The 22806-nt window shown below is 37.4% G+C and overlaps 1 protein-coding gene across 2 annotated transcripts in view; it reads left to right on the top strand.

Annotated features, from left to right (window-relative positions):
- The window catches only part of PARD3B (par-3 family cell polarity regulator beta), a 1035739-nt gene that overhangs the window by 514002 nt on the left and 498931 nt on the right, over positions 1-22806 (top strand). The window contains exons 5-6 of one of the 2 annotated variants that reach the window (XM_029225239.1): positions 3072-3157; positions 17395-17481. In XM_029225239.1, coding sequence (XP_029081072.1) covers positions 3072-3157; positions 17395-17481 — 173 coding nt within the window. Of the gene's footprint in view, positions 1-3071; positions 3158-3304; positions 3596-17394; positions 17482-22806 lie in introns of those variants that run through there. The other variant, XM_029225240.1, reaches the window with a different exon arrangement.

The following is a 22806-nucleotide window of genomic DNA, read 5'->3' as shown; positions in this document are numbered from 1 at the left end:
AAATAACAAGTGTTGGTGAGGATTTTGAGAAATTGGAACCCTCATATATTACTGATGGGAATGCAAAATGGTGCAGATGTTTTGGAAATACTATAGCAGTCCCTCAAAATGTTAAACGTAGAGTTAAGATATGGCCCAACAATTCCACTCCTAGGTGTATACCTGAGAGAAGTGAAGAACATCTGGCCATGCAAGAATTTCTCATTCTTAGCATTATTTCACAATTGAACACTTTCAAATATTCGTGGCAGCATAATTCATAATCATAAGCAAAAGGGGAAACAACCCAAATGCCCATAGAGTGATGCATGGGTAAACAGAACGTGGTACATCCATACAGTGGAATATTATTTGACCAAAAAATGGAATGAAATACTGATACATGCCACAACATGGGAGGGTCTTAAGAACATCATGTTAAGTGATAGAAGCCACATATCTTATGATTCTGTTTATATAAAATGTTCAGAATAGGTAAATCCTCATCGACAGGGCTTCCCTGGTTGAGCAGTGTTTAAGAATCCACCTGCCAACGCAGGGACTGGGTTCGAGCCCTGGTCCTGGAAGATCCCACATGCCGCGGAGCAACTAAGCCCTCACGCCACAGTTACTGAGCCTGCGCTCTAGAGCCCGCAAGCCACAACTACTGAGCCTAGAGCCCGTGCACCGCAACAAGAGAAGCCACTTCGGTGAGAAGCCCGCGCACCACAACCAAGAGCAACTAGAGGAAGCCTGCGTGCAGCAACGAAGAACCAACCCAGCCATAAACAAACAAATAAATAAATTTTATTAAAAAAAAAAAATCCTTAGCGACAGAAAGTAAATGATTGCCATGGGCTGTGGGAAGCAGAAAACATGGGGAGCGCTGGCTAATGAGTATGGGGTTTCTTTGTGGGGTTTTGAAATTGTTCTAAAATTACATAGTGGTGATGGTTGCAAAACTCTGTGAATAAGTGAAAAAGGACTGCACTGTACTTTTTCAAATGGTGGGTTTAATGTTATATGAAGCATATCTTAATGAAGCTTTTATAAGAGAAAAAGTAGTGGATCTTAAAGCCCCAGTCAAGCCTTTAGATGATTGCAGCTGCGGCCCTGCTGACACCTTGACTGCAACCTTATGAGAGATTCTTCCCCACAACTGCCCAGCCAAGCCACTTCTAAATCTCTCACAGAAACTATGGGAGATAATGTTTTTTAGCCATTTAATTTTGAATTTATTGCACAATATTAGGAAGCTAATAGAATGCCATTCAGCTTATTTACTCATTAACATTCACTAAATCAATTCTGTGTGTTGTGTGCTTAATGTAGAGAGGACTAGATACAGCCTCACCCTTCATGGAGCTCCCTCTTGTGAGAGAGAGAGATGAGAAAGTCAGTGATTTTGATTTTGACCTAAATGCAGTCATCAAATGTTCTGTCATGTGCAATAGTCACAAGTATGTATATTTTGTTAAATTTTCTCTTCAGGTATTTTTGTAACCTGCCCAACCCTGTGACTTTTCAGTGTAAGCAGACATCAAGCCCTTCATAATAAGGTGAATGTTTGAAAGCTTTCAAAGACATTAATCTTTTAAGATTTAGTACCTTAAACTAAAAAGCATCCTTTAACTTTTTGGATTTTTTTTTTCTTCCTTTATCCTCATGAAGACGAAAAAGCGAATAAATTTTTAAAATCTAGTGTAGATCAAGTGCTTCCCAAAACTACCAACCCCTAGGTGAAATGTTGCTCTTCAATCTAAAAATGAAATAATTTTTTTAATCAGTTCACAATGACACACTGCTTAAGTTGTGCCTCTCTGTCTTGTTTTCTTCAAAATATTAACCTAATTCCTTTATGTCCAGCCTTTTAACTCATCTGTTGTATTTTTTGGTTGAAATGGTACCTTTAGATCCATGAATGCTCCATGTAGTTTGTTTCAGTGAAACCTGAGTTTGTAATGAGCACTATCTGTGACTCTGCTTCTGAAGAGTGATGTGTCTGCAGAATTACTCTGTTAAAGTTCATTCCACACGGGGAGTGGGAAGGGTAAGCTGGGACGAAGTGAGAGAGTGTCATGGACATATATACACTACCAAATGTAAAATAGATAGCTAGTGGGAAGCAGCCGCATAGCACAGGGAGATCAGCTCAGTGCTTTGTGACCACCTAGAGGGGTGGGATAGAGAGGGTGGGAGGGAGACACAAGAGGGAGGAGATATGGGGATATACGTATATGTATAGCTGATTCATTTTGTTATAAAGCCGAAACTAACACAGCAATGTAAAGCAATTATACTCCAATAAAGATGTTTAAAAAAAGAAAAAAAAGTTCAGTTCCAAAGCCTAACAGAGAACTAATGTCTTACTAAATGAGAATCTCAAGCGGGCTGGCTTTCTAGAATCCATCTCTCCTCTATGTAACACCCAGTTCAACTTTGCCACCATCCTGGAGTGCAGGACCTCTTTCGCCCTCTTACCTCTCTGCAGTAGAAGAGTGTTTACCATTTTAGAAGTTAAGTGGTTAATCTTAGTTTCTCTGTGCTGAAAATCATCCTCAGAATTAAAGTCTTAAGGCAAAGTAAGAACTCCAGATTTCTTTTCCTGCACTAGTCCTGTCACACTTTTGATAGAAGTGACCTTGCCAGGTAACCTTTTTTTCATGAATTTTGCTTTCTTTATATTTTTAGTGTCACCAGGGAGATGCAAGCAAGTACAGTACATTAAAGCTAATACATCACTACCCGTCAATGGAACCTTCCCTTTGGTACCCCTTTTCCTTGCTGATTTAAAACACTCAGTCCCAAAAGCTTATGGTTGAGTAGCAGGAAGCTAAATGATGTATTCCAAAGCTCTTAACATACTGCCTTGTGTAAATGGCCCGTTTGAGTATTTCAGAAACCAAACGGAAGAGAAAAGAACATTGAAGGCACTGAAAAGATTAACACCTGTTTCCAGTCTTCAAAGAAATTGGAGCACACTGTATATATCCAGAGTAAAACCATTTACTCTCTCCTGTTGAGACTTTTTATTCAAACCTTCAATTTTATGTGCATAACATCCACATGCTTATGGGTTTGTTTCACTACAGAATTCCACACAGGACTTAGAAGATGAAGTTATGAATGGTGTGCAGACAGAACTCTTGACATCGCCGAAAACAATGGATGCATTGAGGTATATTCTACTTATGTGAATATGAATATTTTATTTCAATTTAATGTTTGGTTTTTTTTTTTTAGTTTATAGTTTTTATTTTATAGGAAACATCAAGATAAGTAGAATACTTGAGTGAAACCTAATTCTAAAATTAACTGCTAAATTACTTTTTTCTCTCATTTTCTTTATATGATATGAGAACTTCCTGACAAACATGTATACAGATGAGCCTCAATGCTTCCAACTCTTCTGCAACCTGGATTTCTTAATTGCTTTTTTCTTCTCTTTGAACAACAGTTTAAAGTGAACATTTCAGCGTTCATCGTGGTGCAGTGTTTTCCTTAGATGTCAGCTCCTTGAATATTACTGTGCCTCGTGTTTTAACAGTCTTGCAATATTTTACTCCGTGTATAAAATGAATCCAGCCTATCAACCTGGATTTTTCATGTTTTTAATGTGAGTAACTTATTATACAAAGTTAGTTGCTGTCATGTTTACGGGCACTTGCTTTGCTCTGCGCTAATTTCCAGTTCATCCCTAGCTGCTGCCTGGGTTCAAATCCCAGCTCTGCTGCTTATTACTTCTAGGAGCTTAGGCAAGTTGCTCATCCATCTTTGCCTTAGTTTCTGGTCTGTAAAATGGAAATAATATTAAAACCTTCTTCAGAGGGTTAGTATGAAGACAAAATTAGTTATCATGTGTAAAGTACTTTGAACAGTGCCTGAGTCAGAGTAAGTCCCGTTGCTACCGCTGTCATCAACATCACCATCATCTTTATTATTATCATCATCATCATTTTTAAAGTTGCTTCAAACTTGGCATAAGTAATTTCATGTTTAATAGGCTGTTGGCTTTAGCCCTGAAAGGTGAGGCCTTTGAGACTGATGGTCATTCATTCAGGCAGTCAACATACTCCTTTCATTCAGTCCAGTTATTAATAGGTGCCAAGCATGTTACATGGAATTAGCTTAAAAAAAAAATGTGTGGCCACCTTTTATCATGCTGCTTTACTGTGTGGATTTTCCTCAAGCTTATAATTTATGGCCATATGACATAGTTACTCTTTATTTATATTGTGTTTGTTTGATTAATGAGCTGCACAATATTTAAACTTTGGTACAGAAAATCTCCAGGGCACTGTCTTTTTAGAAGCTTGATAAGATTGTTTTTGGAGGTAGGCATAATGAATGTAATACTCTTACTCTGTTTGCCTTTAATTTCATTTTTTTTTATGTTAGCTTTTGAGAAGTTTGCTAACATCTTGGCTAAGTATTACGTTGTTATAGAGTTAACAATTGTTTGGTTTACGGCTGCATGAACAAATTAGCTCAGCTTTCTCCAGATACAAGGAATTCAGAGAAACGGACTATAGGACTTTTAAGAAATGATATTCTTTAATGAAAATACATATGTGTATCTGTATAATTTGATTATCACAAGGGACTTTTTGCATGAGTTTTATTATCACCTTTAGCAGGCTAAGGAGTTGCAATTCAGAGCGATTAACTTCTAGAGACCCAATCTACATTCACCACTCTTGTCTCCAAATCCTTTGACTCCAGTGTTACCTGTTGTGTGCACCTTCACTGATTCCTTGGTGTTTTATTTCATGATGCATAATCAGGGCTAAGAAACCTGATATGGTGAGCACCAGTGTAGGAAAAATCATCTGAAATTAGTTTGAGGCCAAGATCAGAAAGTAGAGTGAATGCAAACCCCATTGCTTGCAGACTCTCAGATAGGGGGAAGATGAGGATTTTAACAGTATGGAATGCAAAGCTGGGGCGGGGGGTGGAGGTGGGCAGAGTGGCAGGAAGCCTAGAGATTAAAATTCTAGGACAGGACATTGGTTCTAGCTGGTATGGGATGAGGAAGAAAGAATGGAAGGAAATTAGGAAGCCACTTACAGCTGAGTTACATCATCAGTTTTCTCCTAAGGAAGGCAGTGATAGTCTGATACCCCACAGAGCTTCGCCCAAGCATAGGACTTTGGACTCACTTCCATGCAGACGGCATAGAAGCTAAGTAAATTACTGCAGAGTCCATCTCAAAATGGCTTCAACCTGTTGTGATGTTTTAATTCCCCTAGCTATTGTTCAAGCCTTTGTTACTCTCTGTCAGACTATTGTAATAACCTACTAACTCTGCTCTTAAGTGTCAGTCTATCCTTATTCTCACTGATCCCACATGTCACTACTGGATCAATTTTTTTTTCTTTTTTAAAATAAATTTATTTATTTTACAAATTTTTTGGCTACGTTGGGTCTTTGTTGCTGCGCGCGGGCTTTCTCTAGTTGTGGCGAGCAGAGGCTGCTCTCAGTTGCGGTGCGTGGGCTTCTCATTGTGCTGGCTTGTCTTGTTGCAGAGCATGGGCTCTAGGCACGCAGGCTTCAGTAGTTGTGGCATGCGGGCTCAGTAGTTGTGGCTCGCGGGCTCTAGAGCACAGGCTCAGTAGTTGTGGCGCACGGACTTAGTTGTTCCGTGGCATGTGGTATCTTCCTGGACCAGGACTTGAACCCATGTCTCCTGCACTGGCAGGTGGATTCTTAACCACTGTGCCACCAGGGAAGTCCCAGGATAAAATTTTTTAAACCACAGCATTTATCAAACCATTCTTTAGTTCCAAACTTTTGGATTTATTGAAGTCCTGAGTTTGAACACTACCTTTGTAACTGTGGACTATTTATTAAACCTCTTTAAAATATTCTTTTCTTCCTATGGAAAATAGGCAGTTACACTAGCACAATACTAAATGAAAGGCTGGATAAACATTAATTGCTATTGCAATGATCATTATCACACATACTATATTGTAACTATTTGTCATTCTCCCAAACAAGACTGTGGATCCTCCAAGCATTCCCAACACCAAGCACAGATCTTGGAACATAATAGCAGCATTGGATAAAGCTGGATAAAACACAGTGCATCATAAATCATAGGCATAAGTATTAACTGCTCACCCATTATTAACACAAGCATTTATATTTAAAGAAAAATAATATTTAGAGGCAGTTCTCCAAATAGTCTTACAATATATCTTATAATAGTCTTACAATATATTGTAAGACTATCTTACAATAGTCTTATATGTATCTCTTATGAAGTACTACTCAATGTACTTTGATCTTAAGAAGACAATGAAGCAAGAGGTTTCTATTGGATGTTTCCTTTTTAAAAATAAGATTACCGTTTGGTGTGCACTCCCGTTCATCCACAAGGGTGACCCACTGCTCCTTCTGAGGACTGCTGTGCGGCTGACAGGGTCTTGGTGCTCTGGCCTGATGTTAGGCCTGAGCCTCTGAGGTGGGAGAGCTGAGTTCAGGACATTGGACCACCAGAGACCTCCTGGCCCCATGTAATACCAATCGGCGAGAGCTCTCCCAGAGATCTCCATCTCAATGCCAATACCCAGCTCCACCCCACAGCCAGCAAGCTCCAGTGCTCGACGCCCCATGCCAAACAACTAGCAAGACAGGAACACAACCCCACCCACTAGCAGAGAGAGGCTGCCTAAAATCATAATAGGGTCACAGACACCTCAAAACACACCACCGGACGCAGCTCTGCCCACCAAAACACAAAAAATCCAGCCCCACCCACCAGAACACAGGTACCAGTCCCCTCCACCAGAAAGCCTACACAAGCAACTGAACCAACCTCACCCAGTGGGTGCAGACACCAAAAATAACAGGAACTATAAACCTGCAGCCTGTGAAAAGGAGACCCCAAACACAGTAAGTTAAACAAAATGGAAGACAGAGTAATATGCAGCAGATGAAGGAGCAAGGTGAAAACACACCAGACCAAACAATTGAAGAGGAAATAGGCAATCTACCTGAAAAAGAATTCACAGTAATGATAGTAGTGATAGTTTCACTATCATTCACAGTAATGATAGATTCCAAGATGCAAAATCTTGGAAATAGAATGGAGAAAATACAAGAAATGTTTAACAAGGAGCTAGAAGAACTAAAGAGCAAACAAACAATGATGAACAACACAATAAATGAAATTAAAAATTCTCTAGAAGGAATCAATAGCAGAAAAACTGAGGCAGAAGAAGGATAAGTGACCTGCAAGATAAAATAGTGAAAATAACTACTGCAGAGTGAAATAAAGAAAAAAGAATGAAAAGAATTGAGGACAGTCTCAGACACCTCTGGGGCAACATTGAACACACCAACATTCGAATTATAGGGGTCCCAGAAGAAGAAAGGGTCTAAGAAAATATTTGAAGACATTACAGTTGAAAACTACCCTAACATGGGGAAGGAAATAGTCAAGTCCAGGAAGCTCAGAGAGTTCCATACAGGATAAATCCAAGGAGCAACACGCCAAGACACGTATTAATCAAACTGTCAAAAATTAAATACAAAGAAAAAATATTAAAAGCAGCAAGGGAAAAACAACACACAAGGGAATCCCCATAAAGTTAGCAGCTGATCTTTCAGCAGAAACTCTGCAAGCCAGAAGGGTGTGGCAGGACATATTTAGAATGATGAAAGGGAAAAACCTACAATCAGGACTACTCTACCCAGCAAGGATCTCATTCAGATTTGACAGAGAAATTAAAACCTTTACAGACAAGCAAAAGTTAAGAGAATTCTGCACCGCCAAACCAGATTTACAGAAAATGCTAAAGGAACTTCTTCAGGCAGGAAACACAAGAGAAGGAAAAGACCTACAATAACAAACCCAAAACAATTAAGAAAATGGTAATAGGAATATACATGTCTACAATTACCTTAAATGTAAATGGATTAAAAGCTCCAACCAAAACACCATAGACTGGCTGAATGGATACAAAAACAAGACCCGTATATATGCTGTCTACAAGAGACCCACTTCAGACCTAGGAACACATACAGACTGAAAGTGAGGGGGTGGAAAAGGATATTCCATGCAAATGGAAATCAAAAGAAAGCTGGAGTAGCAATTCTCATATCAGACAAAATAGACTTTAAAGACTATTACAAGAGACAAAGAAGGACCCTGCATGATGATCAAGGGATCAATCCAAGAAGAATATATAACCATTGTAAATATTTATGTACCCAGCATAGGAGCACCTCAATACATAAGGCAAATGCTAACAGCCATACAAGGGGAAATCGACAGTAACACAATAATAATAGGGCACTTTAACACCCCACTTTCACCAATGGACAGATCATCCCAAATGAAAATAAATATGGAAACACAAGCTTTAAATGACACATTAGACAAGATGGACTTAACTGATATTTATAGGACATTCCATCCAAAAACAAAAGAATACACTTTCTTCTCAGGTGCTCGTAAAGTATTCTCCAGGATAGGTCATATCTTGGGTCACAAATCAAGCCTTGGTAAATTTTAGAAAATTGAAATGGTATCAAGTATCTTTTCTGACCACAGTGCTGTGAGACTAGATATCAATTACAGGGAAAAAACTGTAAAAAACACAAACACATGGAGGCTAAACAATTCACTACTTAATAACCAAGAGATCACTGAAGAAATCAAAGAGGAAATCAACAAATACCTAGGAACAAATGACAGTGAAAACACGACAACCCAAAATCTATGGGATACAGCAAAAACATTTCAAGAGGGAAGTTTATAGCAATACAATCCTATCTCAAGAAACAAGAAACATCTCAAATAAACAACCTAACCTTACACCTAAAGCAATTAGAGAAAGAAGAACAAAAAAACCCCCAAAGTTAGCAGAAGAAAAGAAATCATAAAGATCAGATCAGAAATAAATGATGAAGGAAACAATAGCAAAGATCAATAAAACTAAAAGCTGGTTCTTTGAGAAAATAAACAAAATCGATAAACCATTAGCCAGACTCATCAAGAAAAAAGGGAGAAGACCCAAATCAACAGATTTAGAAATGAAAAAGGAGAAGTAACAACTGACACTGCAGAAATAAAACAGATCATGAGAGATTACTACAAGCAACTATATGCCAATAAAATGGGCAACCTGGAAGAAATGGACAAATTCTTAGAAAAGCACAACCTTCCAAGACTGGACCAGGAAGAAATAGAAAATATGAACAGACCAATCACAAGCACTGAAATTGAAACTGTGGTTAAAAATCTTCCAACAAACAAAAGCTCAGGACCATATGGCTTCACAGGCAAACTCTATCAAACATTTAGAGAAGATCTAACACCTATCCTTCTCAAACTCTTCCAAGATGTAGCAGAGGGAAGAACACTCCCAAACTCATTCTGCAAGGCCACCATCTCCCAGATTCCAAAACCAGACAAAGATGTCACAAAAGAAGAAAACTACAGGCCAATATCACTGATGAACATAGATGCAAAAATCCTCAACAGAATACTAGCAAACAGAATCCAAAAGCCCTTTAAAAGGATCATACACCATGATCATATGGAGTTTATCCCAGGAATGCAAGGATTCTTCAATATATGCAAATCCGTCATTGTGATATACCATATTAAGAAATTGAAGGAGAAAAACCATATGATCATCTCAATAGATGCAGAAAAAGATTTCCACAAAGTTCAACACACATTTATGATAAAAACTCCAGATAGTGGGCATAGAGAGGACCTAGCTCAACTTAATAAAGGCCGTATATGGCAAACCCACAGCCAACGTCGTTCTCAATGGTGAAAAACTGAAACCATTTCTTCTAAGATCAGGAACAAGACAAGGTTGCCCACTCTCACCACTATCATTGAACATAGTTTTGGAAGTTTTAGCCACAGCAATCATAGAAGAAAAAGAAATAAAAGGAATCCAAATTGGAAAAGAAGAAATAAAGCTGTCACTGTTTGCAGATGACATGGTACTATACGTAGAGAATCCTAAAGATGCTACCAGAAAACTACTAGAGCTAGTCAGTGAATTTGGTAAAGTAGCAGGATACAAAATTAATGCACAGAAAACTCTTTCATTCCTATACACTAACGATGAAAAATTTGAAAGAGAAATTAAGGAAACACTCCCATTTACCATTGCAACAAAAAGAATAAAATACCTAGGAATAACCTACCTAAGGAGACAAAAGACCTGTATGCAGAAGACTGTAAGACACGGATGAAAGAAATTAAAGATGATACCAACAGATGGAGAGATATACCATGTTCTTGGATTGGAAGAGTCAGCATTGGGAAAATGACTATAGTACCCAGAGCAATCTACAGATTCAGTGCATCCATATCAGACTACCTATGGCATTCTCCACAGAACTAGAACAAAAATTTTCACAATTTTTATGGAAACACAGAAGACCCCAAATAGCCAAAGCAATCTTGAGGCAATTACATAGCTACAGTAATCAAGACAGTATGGTACTGGCACAAAAACAGAAATAAAGATAAATGGAACAGGTTAGAAAGCCCAGAGATAAATCCACGCACATATGATCACCTTATCTTTGATATGGGAGGCAAAAATATACGATGGAGAAAAGACAGCCACTTCAATAAGTGGTGCTGGGAAAACTGGACAGCTACATGTAAAAGAATGAAATTAGAACACTGCCTAACACCATACACAAAAGTAAACTCAAAATGGATTAAAGACCTAAATGTAAGGCCAGACACTATAAAACTCTTAGAGGAAAACATAGAGAGAACACTCTGTGACATAAATCACAGCAAGATCCTTTTTGATGTACCTCCTAGGGTAATGGAAATAAAAACAAAAATAAACAAATGGGACCTAATGAAATTCAAAAGCTTTTGCACAGCAAAGGAAACCATGAACAAGACGAAAAGCCAACCCTCAGAATGGGAGAAAATATTTGCAAATGAAGCAACTGACAAAGGATTAATCTCTAAAATATACAAGCAGCTCATGCAGCTCAATATCAAAAAAACAAACAACCGAATTCTAAAATGGGCAGAAGACCTAAATAGACATTTCTCCAAAGATATACAAATTGCCAAGAAACACATGAAAGGATGCTCAACATTGCCAATCATTAGAGGAATTCAAATCAAAACTACAATGAGATATCATCTCACACCGGTCAGAATGACCATCATCAAAACATCTACAAACAATAAATGCTGGAGAGGGTGTGGAGAAAAGGGAACTCTCTTGCACTGTTGGTGGGAATGTCAATTGATACAGCCACTATGGGGAACAGTATGGAGGTTCCTTAAAAAACTAAAAATAGAACTACCATATGACCCAGAAATCCCACTACTGGGCATATACCCTGAGAAAACCATAATTCAAGAAGGGTCATGTACCACAATGTTCATTGCAGTTCTATTTACAATAGCCAGGACATGGAAGCCACCTAAGTGTCCATCAACAGATGAATGGATAAAGAAATGTGGTACATATATACAATGGAATATTACTCAGCCATAAAATAAACGAAACTGAGTTATTTGTAATGAGGTGGATGGACCTAGAGTCTGTTGTATAGAGTGAAGTAAGTCAGAAAGAAAATAAATACTGTGTGCTAACACATATATGGAATCTAAAAAAAAAAAAAAGATCCTCATGAACCTAGGGGCAGGACCCAGATGTAGAGAATGGAGTTGAGGACACAGGGAGGGAGAAGGGTAAGCTGGGACGAAGTGAGAGAGTCATGGACATATATACACTACCAAATGTAAAATAGATAGCTAGTGGGAAGCAGCCACACAGAAGAGGAAGATCAGCTCGGTGCTTTGTGACCACCTAGAGGAGTAGGACAGGGAGGGTGGGAGGAAGACTCAAGAGGGAGGGGATATGGGGATATATGTATATACATATAGCTGATTCACTTTAGTATACCACAGAACCTAACACAACATTGTAAAGCTATTATACTCCAGTAAAGATGTTAAAAAAAAATATTGCTCTTTAAGCTTCTCTTTAATTAGCAAGCAGTGTATTCAAAAGACCTTCCCTTCATTCCTAATTTCTGGCTCATTCCTGACCTCACGTTATTCCAGATATGCCTCTTTTCCCAGGATGAAAACTGTCATCCCATTTTATCCTGTCTTCTCCTTGGCCTCTCATTTTGCAAATTATTGACAGAGTCCATTTCATAATACCTTGAATCTTTCTCCATGTTTTCATGCTTTATTCCTATAATCATTGCTCAATCCGTAATACCTCTCAGCTACATTGTTGCAGTAATTTACTAATTCCTACCTCAAGTAACAGTTTCTCCCTTGTCTTTCCCTTTTCCAGTTGATCCCACATCTCTGCCAGGTAAAATATTTCTAAACCACTGCATTGATCTTAGTGCTTTCATTTCCAAAACCTATAGTGATTCCATCTTCTAAAAAATTAAGCGTGCTTTTTTTCATTGTGGAATTTGACATATCATACTGAGGTTTGATCTCAAGCTGATGGGTCAGCCTTATCTCCTCATTATCTTACCCTCTGTTCTCCTCCCTTCCTCCCCCCTCCTCCCCTCTCCTCCTTCTCTCTTTAGTATCACAGCCAATCCATGTGTCCACAAACCATCCTGATTCAGTGTCTCAGTGCAAACTGTTTCCTCTCCTGTGCATGATCTCTCCACACCCTCACCAGCTTTTCTGGTTGAAGATTCATTTACCCTTCTCAGTTCCATCTAAAATTCTACTTCCTTTGAGAAGATTTTCCTGATTCCAGCTTTCCTTCCTGATCCTGTTCCCTTTTCTCTGAACCTCATCAGAAAGCACCTCTGCTTTGAAACTTACATGTCAAAATGGTTGAAAACTACTGCTCTGAGAAGCAGTAAATTCCCATTCGTGTCCTGAATTTACCTTCTATAAATGGTGTGATGTTGGACAGATGATTTAACCTCTCTAAGCAGCAGTTTACTTATCTGTAATGGAAGTGATATGTTTACTTTGTACATTTGATGTGAGTACATGTTATATAATACCCAGAAGATGGTTAACATGCTGCCTCCCCCCAGATAGCGTACATTCATTGAGAACATACTGCAAGCACTACTACTATTACTTTGTATTATTTTTTGTCACCTGTCCTAATCTGCCTGCTGATTATGAACTCCTCAAGCATTAGACTTTGTTTTTTCCTTGCAGAGCTTCTTCATTGGAACTACTCGATTCATTGCATTAAGTGAATCCCACCACCTTTGACAACAAATTCTTTGTTAGATTTTTACTCAGTATAATCATATCAACAAGACATTTCATAAGTTGTTAAAAGAGTAAATGCTAAGCGTTCTCATCACAAGAAAAAAATTTTTTTCCATTTCTTTAATTTGTATTTATATGAGATGATGGATGTTCAGTAAACTTACTGAGGTAATCATTTCATTATTTATGTGAGTCAAATCATTATGCTGTGTACCTTAAACGTATACAGTGCTGTTGATTATATCTCAATAAAACTGGGGGAAAAAACCCAAGACATTTCACTGTCAAGTAGCCTTTGCTGTCGTCAGCAAGCTCTTCTTGGAGGTCTCTCTCTGGGGTCCATCTCTCACGTTGCTGTATATGACAGTCTTGGACATCAGTCCCCAAAGAACACCCGCCAGTAACTTCTCTCCACTCATTATTACCCACTGTGTTCTCTGTCAGCAGCCTAGTTATGAAGAAAATCCTACAGTATTTACGGATTAAGAAAAAAAAAAGAAAACTCTTACGGAGGAAATCAAGTTGAGGAAAATTTGGAAAGTTTGAAATAGGTTATTGCCTTTTAACCCATAAGCTTCTTTGTTCCTTCAGAAAGTTCTAATACTACTAATAGCTGTTATTGAGTCCTTCGTGTATGCCAGAGACTGTGTGTTTGATGTATTTATATAATACTCTCTATTTTTTTCTTTAAAACCAGAAACTCTATTAGGAATTTATCTTAATTCCCTCATTGTCCAAATGAGGAAACTTACTTGTGGTCTTAGTTTAAATGATTTACTTAGACACCTGACTCAGAGCCACCACTAGGATACACTTGTCTCTAATTTCATAAGTTAATCATTATTTCCTCCTGAAACAAAGTATCTCCTCTTCCCTGCCCTCAGACCTGTCTCTTCTGTACCCTAAACTAGTGGCCAATCACTGGGTTGACTAATCTTAAAGATGCTGTGCATTTGCCTTGTGTGGAGAAATCAGACCTACAACCATCCGTCTGCAGCCCCTTCTCTCCCTCAAGCTTCATGTCTTTCTGCTGGAAGGAACCACTTTCCATCTAGTTCTTGCCATAGCCGTTCACAACAGGCTCATTTTAAACCACTGATTCTGTACTTTCACCCATAGTTTTGTATTAAAGTCTTAGGTAGGTAGCAGCTGGTTCTAGTGATTATTTGAATCAATTTTGTCAGTCAGAGCTTTGGACATGTAGCTTGCTTAATACTATTGGACCTAATGCTTGGTGACTACCTGCTTTTGTTTTAGTACGTCTTAGAAAGTTGAATTAGTTATTTTGAGCTTAGTGAAATCTTCCGACTTTTCTTTTTGTAAGTGAAATACTTTTCCTTTGCTCCGCAATTCATTTTTTATCTGTTTTTCACAAGTAGCTGCCAATCCTTTTTCTTTCCACTTCTAGAATAGCCTTCTCACCTCATTCTCTACATTTTCCATTCTCAGTCTGCCTCCAAAACATAAATGTGCATACCCTGCTCACCGGTCCTTGAACTCTACCGTGCTGTTTGCCTAAACAAATAACATTAATAGCATATTTTCACACCTTAGTGAAATCTCATTTTATGAGATGTGTTTTCAAGTAATTGTGTCTAGCCCTCCTTGCTATGTTTATCTTCCATGCGGGTATATATACAGGGATTTCCACGGAACTCCATCAAGTATGTAAAACACTGAGTGGTGTTTTCCCCTTTTAAAATAAATTTAAAAAGATGGACTGGTCTATGAGTTTCCTTTTTCAAATGCTTTTCTTTCCATCTTGAAACAAGTAATGGATAACAATTTATAAAGAGCATGGTAAAACATAGTCAGTGTAAAACTTGTAATGCTTGTCTATCGATCTAATAGATCTAATTCTCTAAGTATTTGCATTTAACAGTCAACAAAATTGAAAGTCTTTTATGCTGCTTTTTCTGGGATCGGTATTTTTGTGATAGTAATTTAACATTTGTCAAATATCATTCTAGCCAAAAAATAGTGACTATCATATAAAGATAGCATAAAAGTTTATTCTGAAATACTGAAAAAGGGAATCTTATAAAGTTGAAGTAAACCTTAATACTGCATCCTCCAACAAAGTTTTAGTGTTTTGAAATAAGATTGATTACTTTAAGAAATTTTGTGATTTACTTTTAAGTAAATGTAAAAATACAAGTTTGATGATTACTAAAGAGTAGGTGTCAGTATGATACATAGAATTTATTATGTTTTATAGGAGAGGTTTTGAGTGGGATAAAGAAATACTTGCAAACTAGAAAAAAGAATCCATAAAGCCATTCTAAAATTTTTTAAGCTGAAATCTTGTTGTCTAGACTAAACACTTAGAGTCCAAAAGCATCTGTATAATACATACGAACGCTCTCAGCATGTGGAGATTTAATACATTTATTAGGAAAGACTTGTGTTATGCTCTAAGTGTAAAACTATAAAATTATGTTATAAAGGTAGAGATAATTAAGTTTCAGTGGTTAAACAAAATTTTCATCTCTGTTTTTAGAAGTCTTTACAATAATATCATAACCCTAGAATGTGTATGCTTTGGGTTTAGTCTTCCTCAAATACCTACGAATGCACTATAAATCTGCTATATAAAAGTTATTTCTTTGCGGTCCATTGAAAGCTACACAACTTTCTCTTCCTACCAAATATTTTATATTCAGGACTTAAAATGCATACCTATATTTAGGATTTCATATGCCTATATTCATATAGTGCCTATGCTTACACAGAAAGTATAGAGAAGAATCTACTTTATCCCTTGATCTTAGCACTCTAAGATTTATTTTATTTCTAACTTTTATTCCAGGCTTCTGATATAACCTGCTTGACTGAACAAAGTTTAAATATATCAGCAGTATCTGAGCAAAACTCATTTGAAATTTACTATCAGTTTTGAAATTCCATCCCTTTCCATAAATGTTGGAAACTAACATGCTCTTTTTTGCAGTTCTTAATGATAATAGGTTTGCAATGAAAACACATTAAAAATAAGCCTAATCCACTGATGAGAATATATTTAATATATTTATTTTAGATTGCTGATAATTTAGGGAGTACTTCATGCAGAGTGAATTCATTAGGCATTTTGCTTTCTTAATGCTGTTCTCAACTTTCCAGCAAGGAGCCAAAATTTTCCCATTTTCAGTTTGGAGCAGAAATGTATTTGTAGCAGCTGTAGCTCTTAATTTGACATCTAGTTTCAGGTCATTTTCATGTAAATAGGAAACAATAGAGACCTGCCTACAGTTTCCATAATGGGAATGTTTGCTTCAACTGTATCATTTTTCCTCTGACAATTTTATTTTCTCTCTCTGGGATTAAAGGAGCCAATAATTGTTCATTGATATTATTTTTCATCTTTATAAAAACTTGTTAGTTCCAAAGCTCCCAGTGCCTTGTATATTTCAGTCATACACACTATCCATTAATGTTTCTAGCTCATCCTCTCCTTAATCTGGAGTAGGTTAGACAGGTCAGGCTTTCCATTTCTTTCTGTAATACATTTTCTCCAGGCTTTTCAACTTCTTTTCCTACGTCTAAAAAAAAAAAACAAAAAAAAACTGAGAGGTGAAAATTTGGAATTGTTCCATTGACTACAACTGATGCCTTATTGAAAGGCAAGTTTTAGTTTTGATTTATAATGCTTTGAACATGCCCATATGTATTACCAACTTTGTCTTCACAGTTGTTTAAACTGTAATTATGTGCTTTTTCTAATAAAAATGTGTTTTATTTCATTTTTCCTCTGTTCTGGAGGAAAAATCCTCCTTTATGTTTTAAGCATAGATATGCTTAATTCAATGTATTTTATCATCTATTCAGTAATTTTCAAGTGTGTCTCAATGGGGAGAAATTTCATTTTTGTGTACATCCTTTTTAAATATGTTGATTTATGCAGATTAAGTTAAGTAGGAAGTTATTTTTGTACGTAGTCATTTCCATTTTTTCCTCTTCTAGGAAAAAAATAAGAAATCAGATAGTCTTTTAAACATTTTATTTCCTGGGTCTTCTGAACATACCAGCAAATCATGTACTCCTTTGATTTCATCTCTGCTGTTGAATTTACAGTAGTTGCTATAATCCTAAGTTTGTTTCGTTTTTCTTTTTAATATGCCACATCTGATTGTTTTTGTTTTTTTAGCAGGGACTCATTTGTGCTCTTATTTTTTTCTTTTTTTTTTCTGTCCCAGTAATATGACAAGAACAGTGGAGATTTCTGGGGAAGGAGGCCCCTTGGGAATACATGTAGTACCTTTCTTTTCATCTCTGAGTGGAAGGTAAGATGTTTTCCTTATATCAGAAGCTCATACTAATGAAAAACTTGACTTGAGCTCATTTTCCCAAACATTTTTTAGAGGAGGATTAAGTGTATGTCTCTGTTATTTAGATAGACACCTCAAGATATACTTCTGTTGGCCACTTATGTGTTAGAAACAAAATAACATCACTTCTAGGATACGATGGAAAAGAAATCATGGCTTCTGCATTTACAATTAATTAAGAAGTACTTTATTAAAGTATTCTTATCAGTGACACATAGACAGAAATTGTGGAAAGACTTTAACATATTGTTAGAGAAATATAGCAACTGAATTTTTTAATGTTCAAAAATACACTTAAATGAAATATAGTAATTCCAAATGGATATTTCTTGATATGCCTCAGGTTTACAGAACTTAGGATAATAAATATTCTAATATTATAAGTAGTTTTGTCAGAAGCTAAATATGTTTTGATTTTACATATAGTAGCAAAATGCCATTATTCTATTTATTTTGTTCTAAAACAAAATATAACCAATTAAAAATAATTTATCGCATCCTTTTGAAATTTTAAAGACATTATATTTCTAAATCCACGCTGGTAAATGGTAATTTAGATTGCATCACCATCTCTTGAAATTTGTGTCTACTTAACTGGCTGTAAAACTTGTTTTACTGATGGGAATTAAAGTGTGTGCCTGAGAGTTAATATTAGTACTATTATAACAACCTTACAAAACTAGTATTAGATATTATGTTATTATAATACTTTTCAATAGGATGACTACCTTTTGCACTAGATTGACACTGACAAAGGCTGTCAGAAACTTAAAGTCGGTTGATTTTTCTCAAGGTCATACAAAATCCAGGTATCTTGACTTGACCTCACTCTTTGCTCTTTCTATAACAAAACTTTCCCCAAAGCTTATATAGTATTTATTTACTGGTTCTGAATATTTATTCAATTTGGTCTCCCATACAGCAGGAAGAACAGATTTAGTCATGATATTTTGGTTGGCATCATTTTCAGTAGGTAGCCATCTGCTACCTGTAATTGCTAAGTCATCACCTTCTTTAGCAAATAACATCTGATGCCAAGCTCTTGCTGGAATGAATGTCCCCTAAAAAGAAATGAACTGAAAAGCTAGTGGCTCTTATTGTCTCATTTCCTGTATGTGTTAATAAGCATGTTTATAAATGTTATGGGTTATGGCACAGGACAAGCTGAGGTTGTTTTTGATAGACAGGGAGAGTATTTACCCAGTTGTCACGAGGAATTCTAATGGCTTTTGTCAGAAGTGTACTGGTAGAGCTTTGTGAAATACCAGTGTGGCTAAATTACTAGGCCCTTTAGCTTAATGAAGCTGGAACAGACCACAAGATCATCCCAATTTTCAAAACATGAAGAAATATACAACATGACAGTCACCCTACATCATTTTCAGTTGTTCAGAAAACAAGTTGACGCTGTAGACCAAAAATCACCTTCTCTCACTTCAGATGAGGAAAACACACTAGAATGCATTGATTTACCCCCTGATCCTTCCTAGTTCTGATTTCTAGCATAAGCTTTATAGAATAGGAAGAAGGATTGGACTCGGATTTGGAACAATTGGACTTGAATCTCACTGTTCTCTTTTGTATAACCTTGAGTGAGTCCCCTAAATTTGCCTCTTGTGAATACCTACTTCACATCAAGGTTGTGGGGATTAAACCACATTAAAAATGTGAATGCTCCTTGTGAAACACACAACATACAAATGTGTAAATTATTAGGATTAATACTATTTTGGCTAAAATAGAAAAACTTTGTTTAGAAATGAACTTTTATAACTTCATGGTCAACTGTTCAGTAAATTGGTGAAATAGTTTTCTGTGTGTGTGTGTATTTTTTGCTATCCACTGGTATTATAGGAAGGAAATTTAATTTAAAAACATAAAAAATAATATGGAAGTGGAGACATGAGCCAATAAAAGTTAAGAAGTAATGAGTACAGGCTGAAACAGCACACTTAACTCAACCCATGTGTCTAGAAGCAACTGCATACAGAGTGTGTCAGACAAGTGTCTGACTTCATTATGCCATATGGTTGCCCTGTGTGAGCACGGGGGATGGGGGGAGTTAAGGTCATAGTGGTAGACTTAGTTCTTCATTTCCTTCCATTTACTGGTTTGTGTCATTATTTTAAATTAGAATTTACATTTAATTATTTACTAAGACTACTGTAATTCACTCTGCCTTCAATTTCTTTTTAATTTTTTTCTTTTACAAAAATAGGGCCACACCTGTTGTAGAATTAAGATCCCTAATCAAAGTTAGAACACCCTGAGTACGACACACTGGCTGCTGTACTAAATAAGGCCTCAGTGGTTTCATTGGGGTGGAGAATGCTGCTTGTACGGAGGACCATTGGCTCGCACAATAAAAACAAAAATGCAAGAAGAAAGAAAACAAAACAAGCGTCCCTGAAAGTAAAAAGCAACTTAATTTCATTCCTTTTTTTAAAAAAAAAAAATATATATATAGTTTTATTTTAGAATTAAAGCATAAAATCTAATTGTCAGTAAACAAAGATAGCATAATATACCTGTTTCATAGTAAAGACAGCTGAATATAAGGCAGAAGGAAAGGAGGGATGGGTGAAGAGTGATATATCATGTGAGCAGAGGAGATGTTTAGGTAAAAATTCTAAGCGGGTGAGCGGCCTAGGCAGTGTGATACAGTGGGAAGAAAGGAGGAGGCCAGCAGGACATAGGTTTGTGCCTAAATGATCATTAGAAGGGCAAGAAGCAATTGTTACCCCTCTTATTCTGCGGGGCTGTGGGTTTCGGCCTCCTTTATCACTGCTTCTTAATGCAAATTAACTGGTTCACCTCGGCCTATAACTCATCGACGGCATTAATTTTTAGATCCTGAGAGCCTTGGTCCCAAACGAGATAGCTATCCACAGCTCACCCATTTGGGGCAAAGAGAATAAAGAGGGACTCTTTTCTGAGCCTTCTCATACTGGTCTGGATGAAATCAAACTGGAAGGAATACATCCCTTCCATAGAATAAAGAAGGCAGGAGTGGTTTGTTGCCAGGGAACAAACTAATAAAATCAGTTAGTTTTACATTTTACCAAAATTACCTCTGACACATGGGCTTCACAGTTGGGCTTATTCTGTCAATAAATTTTTCATGGAAAGTTAGGTTATTTAGTTGAGTGAGGTTCACATAGCATACTCCAGCTGTAATATGCCAGCTAAATTGCAACCCAGTGGCCTGAAAGAATTAATTCATCTCCCAAAATGTGAAATTAAATCCTAGGGAGTAACATTACATGACTGATGATGTACTGAATTAAATTAAAGGAAGACTTGAATGCTTGTTAAAAAAATATCGCTTACATAAACTAGTTTATAACCACATGTGAGCCTCCTAATGGGTCGTGTTATTGTGAATCCACCATAACAAAAATCCAAAATGTGAACTATTAGAGAGTTGTTCAGTTTAGGAGAGAAACAGTATTTTATTCTATTTCTTTCCTTTTTTTTTTTTTTTGACATGTCAAATAGTTCGATTTTTAATATTATGTCATGAGATTAAGTTGGGATTAGTACTTTAAATATATTAATTTAAATCTCCGATCCTTTATCAAATAGTAGCTTTGGCCCTTATTCTCTTCCACCCAGAAGATGATTTACTCACCTACTAGAACTAGGAAATGAAGCATCACTGCACACTTGGCCTGTGACTCTGAGCTTTCCCCACAAGAGGTGACATGACTATTTGCTCTGCTCTCTCCTGCGTCAGCGTACTGTGTTCATTTAACTTATTTAGAGATCTAAATAGCCCTGCATGTGCCTCTCCTCCGGCTGTCTTGAGATGACGTGAGCTCATCAGATGAACTGAGGCCCTGGAGGCCGAGGTCCCACTTTGTGGCAGCTCCAAACAGGAAGATGGTTTTCTCTTCCACTTTCATTAGACTCCCCTTTTTAATGGCGGACGCTATTATGCGCACATAAAATGTGCTCATGTTTTATTTAGATTCGAGACTTAATGCAAAGGGACTACGTAATAGCACCTAAGGCCCCTATATGAAAGAGGGTGACAAAGTAGGAAAACAAGAGGATGAGGGAAGAGGAGGTGGTGGTTTCTCCACATCTAGCAGACTCCTCTTGGAGGACGTATCTGTCTGTTTTATCCTGAGACACCTGGGACCCTGACATGCCGCAAGGAACAGGGAAATCCCTCGCATGAGAAATGGCTAAAGTATACACAAGTTTGATTTCTTTTAGTTTTCAGTTCAAATACTACCAATATGTAATAGGTGCATGCAAGTGCATACACACACAGTTAAATTCTTTTCATTGCTGTAGCTTTCTTTCTCCTTTTCTTTTTCTCCAACCCCATCCCCTCCTGACTCTAAGCCACAGCCCCAAAGCACCAGGAGGTTCAGGGGATCCTCTCTGAATCCAGACTCTTCCTGGCTGAAGTTTCAGACAACTCTTCCCAAAGCCCTGATTTCATCTGGTCACCGTCTCGCTCAGAAGCAGTGAGTGGCATGAGTATTACTCCAGCCTCATCACATATGTCCATCAGCTGGTGTTCAAGGCCCCTTCACGTGGCACTGGCCTCCACATCCAGTGTGAGCTTCCACCCTGCTCCGCTTACACACACCTGTTCATTCCTGCCTCTGTGTGTGTTCTCTCCCTCCTCCTATCCAAATCCCACTCATTCTTCTGATCCAGTTTACATCCCACTTTCTTCCCAAATCCTTCTATGAAGACTCTAGGCTTATAGCTCCAGTTTTTTCATTTCTCCTGTACTCCAAGCCTGTGCTGAGCCATTGTCCTGGTCCTACAGCCCTGTCTCATATTCTTCCATCCGAAGTGCATAGAGAACACTCAACACACACTTGATTCAGTGGCACTAACAAATGGGACCGAACTTCCTTCTAAACTCAGTAATATGATCTCTGCTAAACATTTACTTCTTCAAATGCATATTATTGGAAGAGGTGGGAAGACTGCAAAAAAACTACTGTGAATACCTAATCCTCTCCCATTATCAAACATCGAGCTGCCCCCTGGGCACCAACTCAAACTTACTTATTACAGTCAGCCCTTCTGTGAAGCCCTCTCGAAACCACGAGTTCTCTGTGTCCTGAACTCTACTGAGCAACACTAGCCTTTTCTAAGTTACCTACAAGCATGAGAAATGGGATTGTAGGTCATTGTGCTCTGGGCTGGTGTTTACGTATATGTGTCTTGAAGGGCTTCTTCTCCTTAGTGAGTCATGTGTGCGAGTGTGTTTTTTTGCTTGTTTGTTTACTAAGGATTTAAATAACAGTTGCC

This window comes from Monodon monoceros, unplaced genomic scaffold (genome assembly GCF_005190385.1).
Source record: "Monodon monoceros isolate NGI ecotype Baffin Bay Population unplaced genomic scaffold, NGI_Narwhal_1 Super_Scaffold_16, whole genome shotgun sequence".
Lineage (NCBI taxonomy): Eukaryota > Metazoa > Chordata > Mammalia > Artiodactyla > Monodontidae > Monodon > Monodon monoceros.
This window is presented reverse-complemented; position numbering and strand designations above follow the sequence as displayed.